The sequence below is a fragment of the Lepidochelys kempii genome, chromosome 2 (genome assembly GCF_965140265.1).
Source record: "Lepidochelys kempii isolate rLepKem1 chromosome 2, rLepKem1.hap2, whole genome shotgun sequence".
NCBI classification, from domain to species: Eukaryota; Metazoa; Chordata; order Testudines; family Cheloniidae; genus Lepidochelys; species Lepidochelys kempii.
The window spans coordinates 227,682,035-227,698,459 of NC_133257.1; the positions used below are offsets into that span (position 1 = coordinate 227,682,035).

The following is a 16,425-nucleotide window of genomic DNA, read 5'->3' on the forward strand; positions in this document are numbered from 1 at the left end:
GCTCATTGTGCTATGGGAGATTTACTTTTTTTAAAATAAAAGCTACAAGGAGTATCTACTCAGAGCACATTAAAAATCTGAACTTTAGTGAATCTTGTGGAATAAAAAGTTGGTTTTTAACCTGGTCATAACACTCATCCCAAATATACAGGATCTATATTATATTTTCATACTTAAAATAAATGTACACAATTAATGACCTCTCACAATAATAAACAAGAATGGTGCTTTCAGTTTATAATAGTAAATTTTACTGCTGCGTTTAGTCCTGCTTTTCTTTCATATAACTACATGACTTGCAGCTACTCTGTTAAATGCAATTTTCTTTTCAATTAAGGAACCAAACACTATATTTCAAATTGGTACAGTATTTCTAACTTCAATTAAAGAACAAAGATCATTTCATTCTAGAGGTAACAACAACATCATAATCCCCAGATGTTGCAGTTTGACAATCCAGAAATGACAGAATAAATGGAGCTAAAGTTTGCAAGAGGAAAAGGCATGGCAAAGCATGACAACATCAAAATGATTTGGGATGTCTGTTCGTTCTCTTGAAATTGCGTTTCCAGTAGCTCGTGGTTGCATGATACAACACAGATGCGTAGCGCCTAAGAAGGGATTTCTTCAGCAGGTTCCAGCAATGTTACCCAGATGTTAGATACTGCCTTTGCAACTGTTTTTATTTATTTATGTAGGTCTCATGCTAAAACAGTATGAGCAATAGGACTTCATCTGGAGAGATTCCTTTATTAGCTGCAAACCAAGTCTGGTGGCACATTCTTTAGAAATTGTACGGGCACATACCTGCCTTTTACTCCTTTTGTGTCTTGGCTTTAGAACAAACTTCTGTGACGTGGTATTCATTTGCCAGAATTCTAAGTGGAAAACAAAGACAAATACATCACTTTTATCAAATATATATCACTTCACTCCATAACCTTGGGGCAGCATGAACAAAATATGGATATTTTCATTTTCTGTGAATTAGATCTGATAATGATTTCATTTTTCAATTCTTCTTCTAGAAAGGAGGCAACATTACAGCTACTTATCTTAACAATAAAGAAATTATAAAAATTCTGCTATTAATAATGCAGGTCTGCTAATATAGCCATTCTGTGGACTACATCCTCAGAAGGTGTAACTGATGTTCAAAGACTAAATTTCACCAAATACTGTGTGGTGAATATTATTCATATGGTGCTACCATAAACTGAATCATATTTTCTGGAATGCAGGAAACAGCCACACTTGCAATGGCTACATTAATTCAATTTGATTTCTCTTTGTGTTAATTTATGGTTTAAGGTACAGTATTCACAGGGTATAATACATATTAGAGTTGGGAGAGACCTTTTGGGGTGTTTAGAATCCCCACTGTCAGTATGATATTACCCCACACTGATCCCACTAGGTCTTTAATTTTTTAAAACTTCTAATCATGAGCACTGAGAAGTTTATTCTTTTGCCAAATCCCATTTTACTAGGTGCTCATAAACCCCAGTGATAGGTACAGTATAAGCTAAACAAAACACAAGGACCTCACCATTTTTAATATCCAACCTGAACTTTTCCCTCTTTAGTTCTAGATTCTTATTCCTTGTTTCAACGGTGTCTACTGCAGACAGAAGTCCCTTTCCTTCACTTGTATTATCAGCTCTTGCATTTTTATAGTTTTTGCATATCTGTTTAATCACCTTTCAGTGAGACTACATGAAAGTTCCAGCAATCTCTCTCATTTTATATCATATCCTCTTTAATATTCTAATTTCCCTTCTCTGCTCTTTCTTTACCTTTTGGAGGTACTAATCATGAAGGGCTGAGAACTGTTTTCCGTATTCCAGAGTAATTTTTGCAAAGCCAGTGAAGAGGGCTGTGCAAAATTAGGCACTTCCAACTCACATATCTTTCCACTCAAGGTTTGATTTTGTAAGGAAATCCCAAACCACCTGCGTTCACATTTGGTTATAAACATTTCCAACATCTCCACTTCTGCTCATATTGCATATACTTTATACCAAGAACTGCATTTGTACACATGATCCGAACACCAGGATAAAACAACAATGCAGATTCAGAAAGTGAAAGGATGGCAATGGCTGCTAAGACCTAAAACTCAAAGTGGACCTGCATGTTTTACTGAACTACATCTAGCTATAGGACATCAGGTTGTAGTAATCAAGAGTTTCTAATGAAAATACATATCATAAGAGCTCATCTCCCACAGTGGTGTATGAGCAAAGCACAGTCACAGATGTTACACTTATTGTTAGAGCTAAGTGAATAACTGATTTTTTGGTTCGATGGCCCAAACAAAAAAATCCGAAATGATTTTTTTCCCCAGGACAACCAGAATCAAATTTTTTCATTTTTTCTCACTGAAATGTAAAACTGAATATTTTTTTAAGTCAAAAAATAAATGTTGTTCAATCCAGAATGAAATTGCTTTCTGTTGTTGTTGTTTCCGTTTTTTGCTTTTTAAACAAAAATTAATCCATTTAGACTTTTTAAAAATGTTCTTTTCTTCCTGGGCGAAATTATTTGCCAAATCTGACCCAAAATCATGAGTACTTTCTGTTCACGAAACTGCATTTTTGGCAAATTAACTATTCATCCCAAAAATTGTTGCCCAGCTCTACTTATAAACTTTCTCATCAGACAATGTCTGGTACTCACTTAAGATCCAATCCTGCAAAAATTTATGCATGTGAATAACTTCACTCATGAAACATTTGAAAAAAATGGTATTACTCATCTGAGTGAAGTTATTCACCTGCATAAGGGTTTGCAGGGTCGGGTCCTCAGTCTGTATTCCACATATGTTCTGCATATTCTTACAGTTCTTCTTATAGAATAGAAAATGTGAATACTTTTGAAGACATTTTGCTGCAGTACAGCACCTGAAATGCTAAGTGAAACATGGTCTTCAATGAGAGAATAATAGGAAGATGATCAAACTAATTCAATCACAGCCAGGGTCAGCTAACCGGGGCTTGTGTTATCCCTGATGGCCACTACCCAGATCTCACAACGAATCAACACGAACCACTTTCAAATTTACTGTTACTTGTCTGTTTTCTGTGAGTGCATTTATATATCCTACCTATACTTATATTGTAGATCCAATCCATGTTTTGGTGTCATGCCACCAACTCTTAACTTTTGATTTAAGGATCTGTAGGGCTGCCAGAAGTCAAATGGTAAAATTACAACTTTTTAGTTGGTGAAATAAAATATCTTACATTTATACAGCATCTCAGACTACTTTAATAATTTACAAACTATTTAAGGATCATTTCACCTACCATAAAAATGAAGTCATATCTGGGGTGGAATGTAGCAGCTTTGTAACAGCACACAGTAATACTTCACAACATTTTACAAGTGAATGATAATGACGAGAACATGCATAGTGCTTTCCCATCCCAAAGTATCTCAGGAAGAGTACCATGACCAATTGAAATCACAAAAGAAATTGAAATAGAAATAGGGATGTAACAAACCAACTTGGAATTTGATAACTCCTACTTTGAAAAAGTTCTATGAAAACTTTTATGGCCACTGAAGATCATGACATCTACTTTGTCTCATCTGAAAAACAGCACCTCCAAGGGCATAGTGTCTGCTATCATCATGCCAGAGCACTGACTGATTTAGTATGGACTCTGAGGAAAAAGTACCACCTACTGAATCGCCAGCCTCTTGAAGAGCCCTGGATTTCTCTCTTCAAAGTCCTAATCCTCCACAGTCAGTGACATTTGACAGGTGCATAACATAAAACGGTGTATCTGCTGGCCATCACACGGAGGAGTATAATTTATTCTCTAATAATATTTTTTAATTCCCATGGAACAGAAGAATATAAAAAGCTATGTTGCTACTGATGAGGTATCATACCATTTGCTTTGGTTAATACTGATAGGAAGTCACCCCAGTCTGTTAATCCACCATCAATGTAAAAGACTTGTGGTACATCAAAGTACATTCATAATGCAGCACTGACAGGAAATCTTAAATTATGCACAGAGCCTACTAAGGATAAGAACAAATAATTCTTGAATCAAATTAGAAGTTTCTGAAGGCATGTAAGTCCACAAACAAGGTGAGGGGATAAAGAAGAAGAGAAATATTGGCAATATAAAGTACAGGGTAAAGCACATTTTGTTATAACAACAGTCTTATAGGACAGGATTAGCAAAATAGTCCTGCTGCAGTAAATAAAAAAGTAAAAACCAAAAATACTACAAGCTAGCAATTGCAAATATATCATATCTGTTAAAGGAAACAGACAGAAAAGTTTAAGCACTGTAAAGCCACTACTCCCAGTTATGATACCATATATATCCCTGAAGATCCAGAGTGAAATCCTGGCCCCTTTCAAGTCAATGGGAGTTTTGCCATTGACTTCAGTGGGAACAGGATTTCATGTTAAGTTATTTATATCTCCACTCAGCATATGTATATCACACAATGGGAACTACACATACTCTTACAATAAAACTAAAGACGAAAGGCAAAGGAAACCTAAATAAACAGCTCATGGAAATAATGAAACATTAGTTTTTCATTAGTATAAAATCTGCTGCAGCTGCTAAAACTTTCATGACAAACCTGAAACTGAGGACAGGTTTAGTGATCACAGAGTGAGCCGTCAATGGGATCCACAAAGCCTATAACATGTTATTATGAAACTCGCTAGTTATAATTAACCTATTCATGTATGGGATCCTACCAAGCAGCTGCACAAGATTAGTGTCATTCAGTTTCTGCACTTTGTTAGTAGTCATATACTTAAGTTATTTTCATTAGTATTCCACAATTTGATTAAATGGCAACATTTCCCCATCTCAGCCAACACAGAGTTTTCTGAAACTGCCCCAGATGGAAAGTCTCAATTTTTGCAAAGAAAGTTTGACACACTTTGAAGGTCAAAGGGTTTTTGTGAAGGTGAAATGATAGATATCTGATTGCAGAAAAAATGTTTTTCATAGTCATAAAAAATTCAAAATTACATTTATTTTTTTCTCCAAAAGTCTGTGAAAACATAACGTTTCACCAGTGATAAAGTCCTTTGCCTACAAGACACACAATTCTAGTTCCAAAAGATTTCATCCTTTACTAACCCATTTCGAGAGAGAAGCTGCCGACTCAGTAGTCACACTACCTCTGTCTCTTTCAGAAGACATCCTCCAGAGTGCATCCCACACAACGTGAATTTCCTTATTAGGTCTCATATTCCATATTCAGTGCAACACAGCCCCAGTCCTCAGTGCTACCATATTATAAACTAGACATCTGTAATTGTCTTGAAGAAATCAGCAGTTTAGTACAGGTCTCATTCCTCCAGAATAAGCTATATATGTAGGAAACTACATTTCCAAACTGATAAACCCTTGACAAAATGGGGATATGCCACCCCAATGTAATTTAAGATGGAAAGACTGAAGCAGAAATGTTAAGAGTCAGAACTAGGATAAAACTTGAAAAATCCAGTTTCCTACTCCTACACTCAGACTAGTAGACCATTCCTATATCTCACAGTGGGGGAGGCCACTGATGTTCATCAGTCCTTGGTAACTAGGGGATTATTTTGATCAACCTTTAGGTTGCCATGACCTTTTATGTAAAGTACATATTGCATGTGTAATGGCATATAAAGCATTCAATTCTTCAAAGTTTATTAAAAAAAATCAACAATATAAAGGTTGAGGTGAGGTTTGAGTTAATTGTTAGGTTTCTTCTCCCCTACTCCTCCCCCATGTTTTTTTTATGTTTTTATGTTTTTTTACTTAAACAGAAAAAGACAGATTCAAGCAAACAAAGGAGTAAAACTCCAAAGAAGATTAGCAACCGAATATGATACACAAGTTTGGCAAAATAAGACACAAGTTAAAAGACGAGAGCATTAAAAACATCATACCATATGGCAGGTCATCCAAAGGAAATTCAAATAACCTGGATTTGTAAACAGAGTGGAAATGGAAATCCTCCTGAAATAGTAAACAGTGGCATGCATTAAGCCAAGATAAAATGAACCATCCCGTGAATATTAGGGAGAAAGAAACCCTTTTGCATTAGGTACCAAACCAATATGTTGGGGAAATAATGGAACACTGGAGGTTATCAAACCTCAAAGAACTTTATACACATTGTAGATTCTTCTCTTCCTCTCCCAATTATGATGTGATCATTAAGGCCCTGATTCAGCAAAGCACTTAAACCTGTATTTCACATTTAATATACAAGTAGGTCCTTTAAAGTGAACAGGCCTAATCACATGCTTAAAGTTAAGCACATGCTTAAATGTTTTGCTGGATTGGGGTCTAAATTTTCTAAAGTTAAATAATATGAAATGCAAATGTATATGTATATATATATATATATTGTTTTAACTGATTTTCAGTACTGGCAAATGACCAAGAGGTTGTTTTAAAGAAGCTACCAAGGGGTAGCTAAGACATGTATTATTGGAGGAAAACTTCTGTAAACCTCCTCCTGTTTTCCTGATACTGTATTTAGATACTGGGAACTCAAATACTAGATGCAATATACTGCCTTTGGTTTGCACCTTTAGAGCAATATATGAACTAGCTGCTGAGAGTGGGAGGACAAGGACTCCCACTGTGACCAGCCCCAACACTAGAGGTGCAAGGCTGAGCATAAGGCTTCTTTTGTTTTCTGCCTCCCTTGTGTATCTGAATACTGGATTAGCTGAAGTTCTACTTACGTGTGAAGTGTGGTTTTCTTCTGGTTCAATAAGATAAGTATGATTCCCATCATAGAACATCCCACTGTTAAAGACAGGAAAAGTGGTAACATTGAGTAGAGATTTACCAAACATTTATTAAAAGATTAAAACAATTTAAACAGGTAACCCGTGAAGGGGAGGCTATGAACTTGAAATATAACCATTAAAAACAAAATTAAAAGCAATTTCAGGTATTATCCCAGTTTCTAAGTCCTCGTGCCAATTTTTGTGATTTTACAACCAACTTATCCTTTTAAAAAAAATGTTTTTCCTCTTCCTTGTTGTAGTGATAAAGAGCTAGACAGAAAGAGCAGCAGAAACTGACTGACTGACCCAGTTCCCAAACCTAGTGTGAACCCCACTCCCTGGAACAGATTGTTCCTACTTCTGACAGATACTTAAGAGGTCTCTTTACATACTCTGGGAACATATGTATAGCTTGTCATGCCAAAATAAAGTATTAAACTGAGCTGACTCTTGGATTTTAAGCTTTTTGGTACCATAAGTCTGTCTGCCTGCCTGCTCCTACAAGACCCAGCATAATGGGAACACTTTGGAGGTAAACAAAACAAGGTAAACAAACTGAAAAAAAATCAAGAATAACAATTTTTTTCTCACACATCAATTTAAGTCCTTTATTAAATTGTTTTTGGAAAAGACACAAATAGGTTTTATATAAAACAACATCATCAGAAATATTCCATGGACTGCCAGAGCCAGTCTCCCATGCTATGTTGCCCTTTCATACAGTATGTATTCTAGCAGATGGAAAGCTTTCACTAGCTCTTGTGGTATTCCTCATTATACGTCCAGGGAACAGCTCTCACACAAGTAAAATCTTCCAAATGGAAGAGGAATTTTAAGGGCGCCAACTATATACATGCTTGTTGTACGTGCTGGAAAATCTGCTTCTGTAATTGCTCTCATGTGAACAATCACCAATTTTCCAAGCTAACAAAGGTGGCACATGGTTCAGTTCTAACCACAGGATAGGCTCAAGCTTTAAGGGATCCTAAGTGAATGTAGATAGCCTATGGTAATTAAATTACATGGTTGTGCATTACTGTTTATAAGTAAATACACAGCAGTGGTGAAATTCCCCACTGTGCACTCACACAAGGCCTATACACCACTTGAAATCCAATTTAAATCCTATTTTGAGTTTAAATGGGGTTTAAGCTTAAGCCTTGCACCAGATTTACGCACAACAGTGAATTTCACCCTAAAATAAAATGATCTGATATGGAAAATGTTAATTGGCAGTATACTAAAGAGGTACATTTCCTACCCCACTTCCCTTTTCGTCTTTATCTAAGTCAGCCTTTTCTTGCAATTTTTTCTTTATTACAGCAGCATGTGTGTGTTGTTGAGATTAAGTTGTGTCAGCATTTCCTTTCTAAAGTGCTTCTTTCAAGGTTTTTAAGACTAGCTATAAATATGAGCTGTAGGCTCAGACTTGATATATACTGCACAACCTCAACAAGGGAGCAAGATTTTTTATTTTTATTTTTTTTTGCAAAGTTTGAGGGGGGGGGGAAAAGCAACCCACCACATTTCATTCTTTAAGTGACAGAAATCGATATTGGCTTTTGGCTTATGCGAGTCAAATATGACATTGATTTTTAAAACATTTTTATAATTAATTTTTGCATTTTTTTCACTAAAATCAGATCTGACCTTGACTATACCCAGGGAGCAGCTATATTGAGTAAAATGATATCATTTTACTCTGTTGGGGTTTTTTGGGACCACAACTACATATTAAACTTTTAAACCATTACAGCTTTATATAAACCTATCTAATATTTTCCTAAATGTTGTGTATTTACAGCTCCACCGAAGTAATTATGGATATATATAATATAATATAGTTAATATATAACTCATATTAGCAGTGGTTATAAATACATATTTAATTCAAAGCTATTCCATCCCTTTGCAGATAACCTGTAAATATTTTGTGGAAATTAACTTGTTCTATGATGTTTAAAATAAAAATCCTAGAGCCTGATGAAGGCCCTCATTCTAAGAATAAAATGAGATTTGGGACTCATCCTGCAGATTTTAAGTATGCAAAACTTGCTTTGCTATCAATGGCAATTTTACATTAGTAAAGTCTGCAGGATTGATCAGTGTATCAGCATTTGAGGACTTAATTCACATTCTCAGAATAAAGGGCCTCCTATTTGATCATTTCACCCAGCAGCATGGACCTTTGATCAAGTCAGAATTTGATCAATCCACTCTTTAATAATGGTACATGGTAATAACATATTTACAGTCAAACTACAAACCTGATCTGACTTAAGTCAATGGATGTTTTGCAATAGACTTCAACTTAAGCAGTCCATATATTTGAATCATACACTAATAAAAAAGTTAGATCCAAAGTAGTCATAGAATACAGACCATTTTTGAAATCTGAATCTTTACTATGTCAAAACTATACCCAAACATATTGTAACAATAAACATCTTGTAAATCAATTTGATCTTAAAATATCAAGACTTTTAATTTCACCACCAGTGGGCAGCATATTCATGGTCCAACAAGAAAACATATCTATCTATGTTACAGGCCTTCAAACTCTTATTTTAAATTAAGCCTTACTATAGCATGTCTATAGCTATTCTGATAAGGCCCTTCATTTCCAAAAAATATTTCTATAATTCTCAAACTGACACCACTGTCCTATAAGCTCCTATGTAGGATGCACCCTGTACCCACATGCTAATTTCAATTGGGGCGAGGAAGGAGTCTTCCTGTGTGAAGGAGCTTGCAGGATCATGGCCTAAGAACATATTTGAATGTTTTTAATGCTATTACATTAGAAGAGATCATTACTCAATAATCTATCATCCATTATTAAGAATCAGTGTACTTTATGCTATACAATACACAAAGGAATACATGGTTCTCTTCCAAGGAGCCTGTATTGTAATAGAAAATGCATTAAAATACAGATTAATAAGAATATATAATTAAGCATATTCTTTGAAAGAGATTCAATACTGTATTCCTATACTCCAACATTCCCAACAGGTAATAGATATGTTTACATCACTTGACTGCAATGAAGAAAACAAAATGAAAATGGCAAGTTATTTTGCATTTATTTCTATATTCTTCTGTAAGGAACATGAACCCAAGAGCTAAATTTAAGAAGAAACGTGGACACTAGAAATCCTAATAATGAGTGTGGCTTTTTTCAAAATGTTATATTTTTGTTTGAATCTCTGCATTAACCCACTGTAGACTGTGGCTACTGGACATCCCAAATAAAAACTTGGCTAATTAGGAGTTAAGGCCACAGAAGTATATTGTCTCTTCAACGCAACTACCAAAAAGAAAGAATATTAAGAGTTATGAGGATTCCACCATTGAACCCACTACCTTATTAATTTACTGAACGAGAGATAGACATCCCTAAAAAGAATGCAGGCATTAATAGCTAAAAAAATCACAAGATAAAGTTAAATAAACAATTCTGGCATCAACCTTGGCACCTGATCTACACCCACCCACCAATAATATAGCTGTTATAGGCTGGGACCTGGAGGATGTATTAAGCAGAGGAAAAGGCTTGAATTAATACTTGCCTGAATATGGAGCTTATTGCTCCTTTAGAGGCATCTTCTCCAGCTGTTACAACCCATAAAGTTCACCATAGAACCAGCCCTACAGACTTTATTAGATGGTAATAGCCCTCAGTTTCCTCTGCTCCAGAGAAATACTCCAGATACTGGTTGGAGTTAATGAAATTAAATGCCATCGTGAATCAGCAGTACTTATTCAGTATTTGAGGTCTACACATGAAAAGCACTATTTAAAAGATTATACAGATGATGATGATGATGCAGTGTTGCACCTGAGTTTAACATGACTTATTAAGGAAACACTGCATTCTCATACAGGGTCCTGGAACACTCCAACCTCTTATATTGTTTCAAACTGTCCCTATTGTGAAATAGGAATCTATTGATCTTTGTTGCTGATATACGTATATAGGTATTTGAAGATTCCTCCCTAAAAGGAAAAAAGAGATGTACCTAAGAGGGCTGAACAAAAAAGGAAAAGATAACAACTCTTCATCTCTCTAGTTGTGTAGCTGCTTTAGAAGATACCAACACTGATAATTAAGCACTGAGAGAATACAGTGAGAGGGTTTCATCCTGAAGAACGAAGCACCAAATAAAGGCCAGAAAGGAATTTTTTTAGTCTCTTTTTCCCTTTTTCCCTAAGCCCCTGAAAGTTAACAGGGGTCACAGACTATAATCCAAGACCTAATGGATCACAACTAATGGAAGTCATGCTGTTAAATCTCTGCAGAATGCACTAAAATGCTACTATTTTTAGATTCACCTTCAGCACAGAACCTGAAGTCAGATTTCTTGAGTTAGTCCTCACTCCTAAATCTTGATTACAAAGGAGATAAAAGCATTATGGTACAAATAATCAGACAGAAGACTGCAGTGATGCTAAAATAAAAACAAAACCCAACAAATTTAACTAAAAGAAACTAACAGAAAATATGGAAGTCTGATACAGAATTTACAGAACTATTGGAGAAGGAAAAGGATCGAATCAATGAAAGTCCCCATCAGATACGTGCCTGCCTTTCAGTGAAGCAGGAGTTAAAAAGAGAAGCACAAGGTAATTGTTGAGTGTTCCTATCTTTTTACCATTCATCACATGATCCTTCAAGCAATGTCTGACCTCAATATCAGGGGAGAGCCTGTAATTCCCAGTGAAGTCCCCTGAAGCTGCAGTTACTTAGTACCTCTGAAAATCAGGCCAGGAATCTTTTTGAACCGGTCCAAAACTATGATACAAACCCTCAGAGGGGCTATGTGGGATTTTTGTATAGCTGTTTGAGATCCTCAAATGGAAGGTGCTATTAAGTACAAAATATGGTTAAAATCATGCAAAGTTTTCAATTTGCCATCTAAGAGCCACTCCTTTCCTTCAGATTTACAAATATATTGCCATATATGTTAAGTACCAATCAGCAGGTAAATATCTAAGATCAGTGCCTCTGTGAAAGAAAAGAAAAATGACTTGAAAACCCACACTCACTGTCTCAGTTTTGTTTTGTAAATGGGGTCAGAATAGAAGAGAAATATGCCATCTACTCATTGTAGTAATCAGAAAAGAGCAAAGCATATTCTGACATAGTTAAAGAGTAACATTTAGAAAGGTTTTTTTTTTTCCCCTTTGGAAAGGAATATTTTGGGTTGCTTTCACCCTAGCTTATTTATTTGTAAGTTAGTTTTAACTTGAAAAAATGGTATTACACAATACCAGTGTATCTATGTGCTTAATAAAAACCAACTCGGGCACTCTGTAAACTACTTGTAAAAATCCAAGATTTCTTTATAGGTACAAATTCAACCCATAATTTGTGAGGGAGGGTAAAATGTTTAACATTTTGCTGCACTAAGAAAACAATTAGTAATTCCTTTACTCTAGAATTTGTACTTGTTTTAAGAAATTACATACAGGCCATTAAAAAAATAACCTGGGGAAACTTACTGAAGTCCATGGCATGTTGACAAGGCAACAAATGATTCTGGGTTTCCTCGGATTTGGCCCTGGTAATAGCAATGCTCTCCTCCCTGCAATTGAAAATAGAGACTGTGAATCCATCATGTCGCATAATATCATACGCATGTCCTGTCAAACATGGCTTGTGCTATAACTATGTTGCCACACCTACCGGCATGGTGCCCACAATTCGCAGTCATTCAGAGTCAAGAGAAAACTGCAGAGGACATTCTTATCAAATAGATCAAAGAGAATTAGTCATAAGTGTCCCCAGTGCTCTGAATTTAAAGGAAACATGGTATATAATCAAATGATAAAAGAGTGCAATGAAAATTAACACTTGTCTTTTTTTTTCCTGTAAGCAGGGCATATACCACACCTGCCAAATCCTGCAGTCTTTTACTTGACAAAACTGCCACCAAAGTCAGGGAAAGTTTTGCCTGAGTCAGGTCTTCACCTTATGTCTGTCTAGCCATATGTATCTGCAAAGCACCCATCACTGTACAATCTAGACACTGTATACAAAATATGAATAACCTCATTTCTATCTGAAAAAGTCTTCTACATCTTAGATCATTAATCCCATTGGAATCAAACTTAATTGCTGATTCCTAGGAGAAACTCACCCAGGTCATTATGCTGTTTTGTTGTTGGTCGACGGCCGACTTAAAGAGAGGGGCCTTAAAAGCAATAACACTAGAGCTCATCCTAATTTCTGGTAGCAAACATGTCCTCCCCCGTACCCCCAGTAAGAACAACCTACCCCACCCCTACGTATCCAGGAGTGCAAATATTTAAGTGTATTTACTGAGATGGAAAGCATGATTATTTGTCTTCATGAGCTGGCAATCACCTGGGTGATAGTGATGCAGAGCCATAAGCCAAAGTTGCTGTTCATACTTACCATGTGAAATTAAATGCTCTCAGATTCTACCCTTCAAAAGTATATTTATAACAGCTGTTTCACCAACACTAAATTAACTGAAGTTTAAAAAATAAAACAAGAGTATGTTAGTAGCTTTTGGAATGTGACAAGAAAATCCCCTTTTGTTTTCTATAGGATCAGACTAAGAATTTCAAAAGGGACTAGTGATTTTTGGTGCCCAACTTGAGATACTGTAAAGGGGTCTGATTTTCAGAGGGTGTATACACTGCACTTTCTGGAAATCAGGTCCCTGGAGTTTGGGCACCAAAAATCACTAGTCCCTTTTGAAATTCTTCTCCATCATGTTTTGTTGGCTGATACAGGGACTTTGATGCCATTGTGTAAAGCTAGAAATGTACAGTACCATGAATCTGAAGGTAGTGCTCAGATACTATGATGATGGCTGCCACAGAAAAAAAACCCTAATATATGATTAGAGAGATTGAAGGCCTACTAATATCTGGCTTGTTTGTTGCTTCATTTTACAAAGACTATCCTTCTGGCAAATTTTCAATTAGAATCATAGAACCACAGAGTTAGAAGGGACCACAAGGGTTATCTAGTCTACCCCCTTCCAAGATGCAGGATTTGTTGCGTCTAAACCACCCAAGACACATGGCTATACAGTTTCCTTTTGAAAACCTCTAGTGAAGGAGCTTCCATGACTGCCGTAGACAGTCTGTTCCATTGTCCTACCATTTTTACAGTTAGGAATTTTTTCCTGACAAGTAATCTAAATCTGCTATGCTGTAGTTTGAACCATTGCCTCTGGCCCTGCCCTCTGTAGCAAGAGAGAACAACTTTTCTCCACCTTTTTTATGGCAGCCTTTCGAGTATTTGAAGACCACTATCATGTCCCCCCTTAATCTCCTCTTTTCCAAACTAAACATACCCAGTTCCTTCAGCCTTTGCTTATATGGTTTGCATTCCATCCCTTTGATCATCTTTGTTGCTCACCTCTGGATCCTTTCCAGTTCCTCTTCATCCTTGCTATACACTGGTGACCAAAACTGGACACAGTACTCCAGTTGAGGCCTAACCAGCGCCTAGTAGAGCAGTACTATCACCTCCCGTGACTTGCATGCTGTGCCTCTGTTAATGCAACCTAAAACTGCGTTTGCTTTTTTTGCAACAGCATCACACTGTTGATTCATGCTGAGGTTGTGATCCACCACAACTCCCGGATCCTTCTCAGAAGTGCTGCTGCCAAGGCAGTTATCCCACATTCTATATTTGGGCATTTGGTTTTTCTTCCCTAAGTAGCACCTTAAATTTGTCTTTGTTGAATTTCATTTTGTTGTCTATAGCCCAGTTCTCCAATTTATTAAGATCCCTCTGAATTTTAGCTCTATCCTCCAAAGTGTAGGCAAACCTCCCTAGCTTTGTGTCACCTGCAAATTTGATCAGTATGCTCTCTGTTCCTACATCCAGGTCATTAACAACAAATAATAATACAATATACTTATATATATTTATAATAATAATTAACATGCTTTTAAGTTGCTTCACAATTTTATCTCCTGTTTATCTGCTCTTGTATTTTATTGTGTCACTTTTCACTCTCTCCACTCCACTAACAGAGGCAGCCTTCACAGCCTGTCAACGCCTCTCACACCTCTGTGTTTTCCTCCAGGCTCCCCGTTCATATGTTACCTGAATTAATCTGTAAAGCCACTAGCCTGTCCCCAACAAATCCCTCCCCAGAATTCATGTCTACCAAGATGTCTACAGGAAACTGCCAACTGATTATATCTAGATACATGGTCAGGAGGGACTGCTGATATCTATCATATTTATATCTTACAGTTTATTATAAGAATACAATTTATCTGACTCAGAACCATCTAGCTTTGCACATCTGGCCTACGTAAACATATGCTCTTCTTATTGTTTGCCTCATTCTGCCTTACTCCTTCCAACAATTTATTACAGCCATTCACTTGTTGCATCTTTTCTTTATTAGGTGCAGTAAGCTCTTAGGGGCAGGAATCATCTTTTCCTTTGTCTGTTACAGTGCTTAGTACAATGGGGCCCCAGGCATCATCCTGGTTTGGGCTTCTAGGCACTAACATAATACATGTAATAAAAATTACCCTGATGAGTTCATGTCAAAAGAAATGATAAACTAGATGGATTTTCTAAAGACCGTACCCTATAGCATTTAAAAGATTTTTTACCATATCATTTTTGTAGCAAAGTATTACAGGAACATGTGCATGGGTGTGAGAATAATATTGGAAAGATGATTGATGGAGTCAAATGGATTCTAACTACTTCTGAAAAGAATTTTGGTAATTAGTCAAGACTCTGAAACTAGTCAAGATGAGCTTATCCTCATACAATGTAGTGTAATGTGTATCTGCACTAGTGCCTGAGGCTCATTTATTCTACAAAATGAAATCTGTATAACCAAGAAGAACATTTTTCATGCAAAAACTCTGAGCCAGCATGAATCATGTGGCTCAAAAAGGGGGTTTGATCTCCTTAATGAGAATCAAATAAATGTCCTATGATAGCACTCCCAGCTTTTTCATAGCTTTTTGGTTAAATTATCCCATAACATATCTGTGGAAGAAATAATTTTTCTATCTATCAATCTGGAAAAGACAGAAATAAACAAACTTAAAGGTGTTGTCTGGAGATAACATACCTTGGAGATTCTACTCTATTTAATTATATCAGATCAGTTAATTTTGCAATTTACCCATGATCACACAAATTCTGGCAGAGCCAAGAATAAAACCCAGATATCTTCACTCCTGTGCCCATATTTTTTACAGCTATGGAACATTCTGGCTTACACGTTGTAACAATGCTGGTTCTGGTGGGACCCAACTGAGAATGCCAATTCAGGACAAACTGCTTAAAGCAGGGCAGTTACAGCCCAAGGCTGGGGTTTCTATGCACACCAAGGCAAACCAAACCAGCCAGACAGAGAAGACTTTGGTTTTACCGCACTGGCTAACCACAAGTCACACAAGCAATTCCCTTAGACACTCCAGTTTCCCAGTATCACCACCAGTGCCACTCATTATGGGGACAAATGGTTATGAAAACCAATCCCCCCCTAAAAGAAAAAAAGGTTCTCTCGATCCCAAAGGACCAAGCCCCAGACCCAGGTCAATCTACAAATCAGATCTTACCCACAAATCACGCTGTTGCCAATCCTTTAGAATCTAAAATCTAAAGGTTTATTCATACAAGG

The 16,425-nt window shown here is 36.5% G+C and overlaps 1 protein-coding gene across 9 annotated transcripts in view; it reads right to left on the reverse strand.

Moving 5' to 3' along the window:
• The window catches only part of ADAM22 (ADAM metallopeptidase domain 22), a 196,425-nt gene that overhangs the window by 65,531 nt on the left and 114,469 nt on the right, over nt 1–16,425 (reverse strand). For 8 of the 9 annotated variants that reach the window (XM_073334068.1, XM_073334061.1, XM_073334066.1 and 5 more), the window contains exons 5-8: nt 12,284–12,366; nt 6,731–6,794; nt 5,924–5,993; nt 808–878 (exon numbers count right to left, since the gene is read on the reverse strand). In XM_073334068.1, the coding sequence (XP_073190169.1) occupies nt 808–878; nt 5,924–5,993; nt 6,731–6,794; nt 12,284–12,366 (288 nt within the window). The remainder of the gene's footprint in view (nt 1–807; nt 879–5,923; nt 5,994–6,730; nt 6,795–12,283; nt 12,367–16,425) is intronic. The other variant, XM_073334067.1, reaches the window with a different exon arrangement.